The sequence below is a fragment of the Macadamia integrifolia genome, chromosome 12 (assembly GCF_013358625.1).
Source record: "Macadamia integrifolia cultivar HAES 741 chromosome 12, SCU_Mint_v3, whole genome shotgun sequence".
NCBI lineage: Eukaryota > Viridiplantae > Streptophyta > Magnoliopsida > Proteales > Proteaceae > Macadamia > Macadamia integrifolia.
Window position 1 is genome coordinate 12079240 of NC_056568.1, and position 6783 is coordinate 12086022.

At 39.5% G+C, this 6783-nt stretch overlaps 1 protein-coding gene across 1 annotated transcript; it reads left to right on the forward strand.

Moving 5' to 3' along the window:
• Positions 1 to 1078: 1078 nt before the first annotated feature.
• Positions 1079 to 3853, forward strand: LOC122057118 (U-box domain-containing protein 9-like). Its single transcript, XM_042619120.1, has 2 exons — positions 1079 to 1636; positions 2503 to 3853. The coding sequence occupies exons 1-2, from the start codon at positions 1355 to 1357 to the stop codon at positions 3583 to 3585; spliced, it is 1365 nt and encodes a 454-aa protein (XP_042475054.1). The 5' UTR covers positions 1079 to 1354; the 3' UTR covers positions 3586 to 3853.
• The last annotated feature ends 2930 nt before the right edge of the window (positions 3854 to 6783 follow it).

The following is a 6783-nucleotide window of genomic DNA, read 5'->3' on the forward strand; positions in this document are numbered from 1 at the left end:
TATAGCTACTATTTACTAGTACTGGTCACAGCCCTGGACGAAATCCTTCTTGTTTTTTTCCCATTGTCTTCTGTTTGTTTAAGCCAAATCAGTCCTATCCCTTCTCCCACGATCTTTCTTAGAAGTTCAGCTCTAGAAATCTGAAAACAAGGTTGTCCAATCCTAAATCACTATGACTTGAAATAAGAACCGATTCTGTTAAGTGCGAACCATACAGGTTTCTATTTCTTTCAAGTTGCAAAAACATTTTATTTTTGGGGTTACCATACAATATTTGAGACGCAGAATCACTCCAAAAAAATAGAAATGTAAAAAAGTGTATTAGACCCAAAATCAAGTTTAAAAAACAGAATCGTTACAATACAGACCCTTACTGACTACTCTCCTCAATCTCCCACCCTTGAAAAAAAAGCACGTGTTACATAAGAAAGAACGAAAATTCCATCGTTTCGTGGATCATGCAAGCATAAACTCCTAACCAAAAGTGTCAATTACCTTATTACCCTTAGAACTCCAATGACTGCCATCCTCGGCCACGTGCATTACACGTTTCTTCATTCCTCTGTCCAAATTCAAACTTAGTCAAAAACAATCTGCGCACCATTAGAATTTAGAGCACTCCACAACACGGTGGCAGTATTGTAAATTCAATGCTTAAGATGACCATTATACGGTGTGGGTGGGTCCAGTTTCAAGTTTCAAGTTTCAACACGGAAGACGTCCCGCGTAACTTATAAAACAACCTTCCTCAAAAACCAGACCAGAGAGGGAGAAAACCCATCACATATAATCTCGACCCCTCGGACTGTAGACCCCACAATCGAACGGCTCAGATTGGGACAAAAATAGGAAACTGTGGACTCGGGAGCAGCGGATAAATTTGTTTCAAAACGAGAAAAGGATAAATTTGTTTCCCCAATTAAAGGAGGGCACGCTGTATGCATGACGATTGACAAATAAGCAATTTTCCAATCGGCATTAGCTGCCAGTTGTGCGGCCATCAAAATTGTGGGACCCACTTAAGCCATAAAACTTCCCCCATCAGCCGTCGCAGCAACAGAACAAGACTATCGGAAGAGAGAGAGAGAGAGAGAGAGAGGCTTGTTAGTAGTTAGTATAGCGTGAAGTTTTTTGCCCATTTTGATTTTTGATTTTTGATTTTTTGAACTCTAGTTTTACTCGGAGGAGGAGAGAGAATGAGAGAGGAAGCAAGAAGAAGAAAAGCTGAAGCCGAGAAATCTCCAACTCCACTGCTTTTCCAGTAGCAGAGATCGAAGAATTTGATTCTTTCCTTTTCGTTTCTGGTTCTTCTTTTTTTGGGTTTGTACATTTTTGTTTGTTTTGTTCAAAGAAAATGGCGAAAACTGGAGTTCTTGAGACGGATCCTGCAGTAGTGGCGAAGGCGTCCGAATTGAAGAAGGAGTTACAAAGACTCGTGAAGAAAATTGTGGACGAAGATGACTCGAGATTTGAGATTTTCGATCAAGCCAATGAAGCCCTTTCGGCGTTGAAGGATTTGAAGTTGAAAGGATCGCTCTCTCTCAAGCTTGACGGCGCACTTGATTGTCCCGACCATTTCCGTTGCCCTCTCTCTAAAGAACTCATGAAGGATCCTGTAATCTTGGCTAGCGGACAGGTTGGGGTTATCTTTTTTCCTCTTCTTCCCAAGCTATTTAGGGTTCATTCGTTCTTTATTTTATTTTTTCTTACTAACCTGCTTATTGCATGAATTGCAAGAATTTCGTTTTCTTTTGATTTCTCCCGGAAACCCATCTGAGAATTTCCATATATTATGTGGGATTCTTCGTATCTGCTAAACCTTACTTTCTTTGTAAGGTTTTCTTTTATATGTTGATTTGAATTATGGTTTTGGGTGGAATTTACTGTGAGTTCGACGATTTTGCTTTTGGGCATTCGCATAATTTTGATATTCTTTTACCTTTTTAATCTTATTATGCTTGTGGACTGTGAATGCTTACTGTTTTCGCTTTTTATTTTTGGTTTCTTTGGGCAGAAGTCTTGAATTTTAGAATAAAGTTTCGGTTTCCAGTCTTCATCCTCATCTTCATCTTCATCTTCATCTTCACTCATCACTTATCCTTTTAACCTGTAAGATCAAAAAGATTTATGCAGATAGAAATGGCTATGGTTGGTTGATTAAATGATTAGCTTTCTTGAACAACTCTGGTTTTGATTTAAAAGATTTTCCTTTTCAAGAAGGAGACGTCTCTATCCCTTTAATTTCTGGAGGTTTCGAGAGAGAAAAAAGGAAAGAAGTAAAAGATTTTTACTCAAGAAGTTTGGATGAATTTCGTCCTGGTTCTTTCATCATAGAACTGTTGTAGCTTCAAACCTCTCTGTAATAAAACTCTTGCTGTTCTTGACAAATTTATAGTTTTGAATCGCTAGTGCTTCCTGTTGCAATTCTTCTCTGTTTTTAATTCATTTTCAATCGTCACATCTATTTTGGATTATGTTCTAATCCTGTCTTGTGCTTTGCAGACTTATGATCGACTTTACATTCAGAAGTGGCTAAAGGGAGGAAATCGGACTTGTCCTGAGACCGAACAGGTCCTCTCACATGTACTGCTCACGCCCAATTATCTGGTCAAGGACATGATTTCGCAGTGGTGTAAGAAACAGGGGATCGAGATGGCCGATCCTGTCCAAGGCAATGAAGATGAATTGATCACACAAGCAGACCGAAAAAATTTCGAATTATTGCTTGAAAAGATCAAATCAGAATCTATTTCTGAGCAGAAATTTGCTGCAAAAGAGCTCAGGCTTCTGACCAAGCGAATGCCCTGCTACCGTGCCTTATTCGGCGAGTTTGCAAATTCCATTCCCTCCTTGCTGTACCCACTCTCACTACGCGTGGTTGATATGCATCCTGATCTACACGAAGACTTGATCACAACAGTCATGAATCTCTCAATCCATGACAGCAATAAGAAGCTAGTTGCAGAGACTCCAAAGGTCATTCCTCAGCTTATTGACTCTTTGAATTATGGAACCATTGAGACAAGGACCAATGCAGCTGCTGCCCTCTTTACCTTATCAGCCCTTGATTCCAACAAGACACTTATAGGGAAGGAAGGGGCTCTAAAACCCCTAATTAAACTCCTAGATGAGGGTCAACCATTAGCCATGAAGGATGCTGCTTCAGCAATTTTCAGCTTGTGTTACGTCCAAGAGAATAAGATAAGGGCTGTCAATGACGGCGCTGTAATGGTGATCCTGAAGAAGATCATGGATCGTGTACTTGTTGATGAAATGTTGACAATCCTTGCAATGTTGTCGAGCCATCAGAGGGCTATAGAGGAAATGGGTGAAAACGGTGCTGTGCGTGGCTTGCTTAGCATCATTAGGGAGTCTACATGTAAGCGCAACCAGGAGAACTGTATCGCCATCCTCTACAATATCTGTTTCCATGATCGGACTAAGTGGAAGGAGATGAGGGACGAGGAGAATGCCAATGGAACAATATCTGAGCTCGTTAGGACTGGAACTTCAAGGGCCAAGAGAAAGGCAAATTCTATCTTGGAGAGATTGAAGAAAGGTGTTTCATTTACTCACACTGCATAGTGAGTTTCCTTACCCAACAGTGCCAAATATCTCTGTAAATACTGTTTCTTCTTCGATCCTTTTCTTTCCACACGGTTCCGATTCTGTTCCTGTATAAAGTCAAATTCCCATACATGTTCCATATTCATACCCTGCCCATGAGTTTTTCTCCCACATTGAACCTTTTGTGTATCTGAGGCTTCCTGGTTACAAACACACTTTGAATTTTCATCTCTCAGGCCAAGAGTTTCTTCATCATGAATAAAAGTAAAAGTACCCATTTGCAACAGAGACTTTAATTTCTTGTTTTTCCATTCAAAGAATTTCAAAAAGTAAGTCCTGATAAGAAATTTGCTAGTAGTAGTTGAAGAATATCTCCCATTAAAGGTCACAAATGGACACTGGAGTTTTCATCATTATGAATAAAATTGACACACAACGTTCTGGTGGAGAGTTCTTGTCTTCCCATTCAATGAATTTCAAAAAGTAAGCCTTGATAGGCAATTTGGTATTATTATTTGACTATATTCCATCAAAGGCTTATGGATCAGAAATGATAGTAGGGTTTTTTTAATCAATCTGGTCAAGAATTTCATCATCATGAATATTAAAAAAAAAAAAAAATTATTACTTTTGCAAATGAAACAAGCAATCACCATGTAGGATGGAGGCATAGTGGCCTTTGAATGAGCCTTTCCCAGATGGTTCACTAAGATAGATTCTCCATTAGTTGTACTTTCTTTTTCCTGGTTTACCAAACTCAAGGTGGATAGTCCATTTTCAAGCTTTGTAGGAAAGACCCTAGTCATGCCACTCAAGTACATATTAGGGATTCTATTAATTGATATGGTTTGTTTAAAATATGAAAGGTGGGTAACTAGTAGAGTTGTTATTTGTATATGAGCTACTTAGTATGGGAAACCCCTAGATGCATGTTTGAGACGCCCATGTGGAAGAACCAGGCCTAGAGTAAATTAGGCCCATAATGCTTGGGGATATCTGATGCTCAGTGTTTGTTTATGGGCCCAACTTAATCCCATTCCAGCCATAGGTTTCTTTGGCTGTCGGCAGACAAGGTTGGATAAAGAAACCAGAGAAATTCTTGTTCCCTTCTAAAGAAATTTGAGACTCTTCCCACCTGTAGTGTTGGCACTAATGAATGATCCAAAGAGTCATGGCACCTCTTACCATCTACCTAAGTTGATAGATGGTAAGAAACTTCCCACCTGTATTGTTGAAAATTTGACTCTTCCCACCTGTATTATTGAATAAGAAATTTTCAATTCAGGTGGATCCAACATTTGTGCATTCATTGATTCATGAATGCAGTTGGATTCATCAATTAAACCCACTGCTCTAAAGGGAATTGTTAATAATGAAGATTAAGATTGAGAGGTATTGCTATTGCAAGTGCAATAGATGATAGAAATGAATCTGCACTTTCAATTCAGGTGAATCCAACATTTGGGCATTCATTGAGTCCATATCCTCTGCAACGAGCAGCGAGCGGCGACGCGTGGTGAGCATTGGATGGCTGAGAGCATCTGGGCACGTGCCTAAAGGGGCTCCCATCCACCCGATGTTCATTGCACCGGTGCAACAGCTGCAGATAATTGTCACACAGCATTCATTGATTCATGAATACAGTTGGATTAATCAATTAAACCCACTGCTCCAAAGTGTATTGTTAAGAATGAAGATTAAGATTGAGAGGTATTGCCATTGCAAGTACAATGGATGATAGAAATGAATCTGCACTTTCAACTGCACTTTGGGAGGACACCTACGTTTGTTTGGTCAATTCATACACACCTTTTTAACTTTTTTCTGCAAATGTGCTTGGCCAAATCAAGTCTTCCCTCCCTTCTCTCTTATCCTTCAAGATGCTCATATCCCATCAACCCATGGATATACACCACCTTTTTGCTTCACGCTAAAAAATGAAATTACTTAAAGGTGGCAACTGGTTTGATTCAGGCAGGTTTGGCTGGTGTAGTCTTGGGAGAGCCAAAGTATTGTTGTAGTTAGAATAAATAGGTCTATTGGGCCTCTTTCTGGCCTTGTGTGGGTCTTTATGAGGAGAAAAAGATTAACTAGCAATTAGATGTAATAGATTCTTCTTGTTAAGTTTGTCTCAAATTCTTGACCCGCTCCGACCTATTTTGGTGGTGATCCAAATGAAAAGTTTTCTAAGATTAATGATGGAAGCAGGTGGTTGGGCTACGGTATGGTTTGACAGGATCGACTGTGACCCGATGGGGTGACCTGTGACTTGGAGTATATAATGTACTGTTGTCTTGTTGAGAAAGTCATTGTATTTTGGGGGTTTTTCGAGCTAGTGTTTCAAAACGAGTTTTCTCACCACTGCTTGGGTATAATATCTCTTCTGCATAGTGAAACATCTTCTTCTTCGCCTAAGGACATAGCACACCACATTGGTGTGTAAACCTCGTTAAATCTCTGTGTTATGCGGATCTGTTGTCTCTTTATTTTCTTATTTCTTGGTGTTTGATCTAACACTTCTAAAGATTTATAAATTGAACTGCACAATAATACAGGCATATTCGACTATGGAACCTCTTCATGTCTTATGGTTATAAGTGACATTAACTGGTTCATCATGTCATTCGCTAGCATTCTTTCAAAGCATGTGATAGATATTTTGACTAACAAAAAGAATATCCCCTATACAACTTTCCACATAAATTCAGTAAAAGAAGGAAACCCTTCCCTTTGTTATTTTCAAAATAAAAATACAATCCAAGTACACAAATGAGAGGAGAAAGCTTCTCTTATACAACTTTCCATAGAAATTCTTGATTATTCTATGGAGAAAAGAATCTTGTCCGCTTCCGTGTGTCTACTCGCAGACACAATCAAGGCAAAAAGACAGGGGTTGTCCCCCTGCCCAGATACCTCTGTGCAACCTCCCATTGGCTTACGTGTTAGAGCCATAACCACATAAACGAATAGGGTTCTCTGCCCGTATTTCTTAAAAAACATGTTTAACTTAATAGAGTTGCTTGTTAGTGGTGCTATAACTGGTCTTTGTATCTCTTGTGAAAGAACAAAGGGGAAGAAGAACATATTGTTGCACTTGCTCTTTCCTTTCCTACTTCATTAATCAGATGCCCCCCCCCCTCACCCTCACCCTCACCCTCACCCTCACCCTTACCCTTTTTTTTTCCTTACCCTCACCCTTACCCTTTTTTTTTCCTT

Bases quoted from the DNA above. Each gene is read 5' to 3' on its own strand.
- LOC122057118 (XM_042619120.1), top strand. From the start codon at position 1,355: ATGGCGAAAACTGGAGTTCTTGAGACGGATCCTGCAGTAGTGGCGAAG. The intron at 1,637-2,502 runs GTTGGGGTTATC...TGTGCTTTGCAG, and splicing joins TAATCTTGGCTAGCGGACAG to ACTTATGATCGACTTTACAT.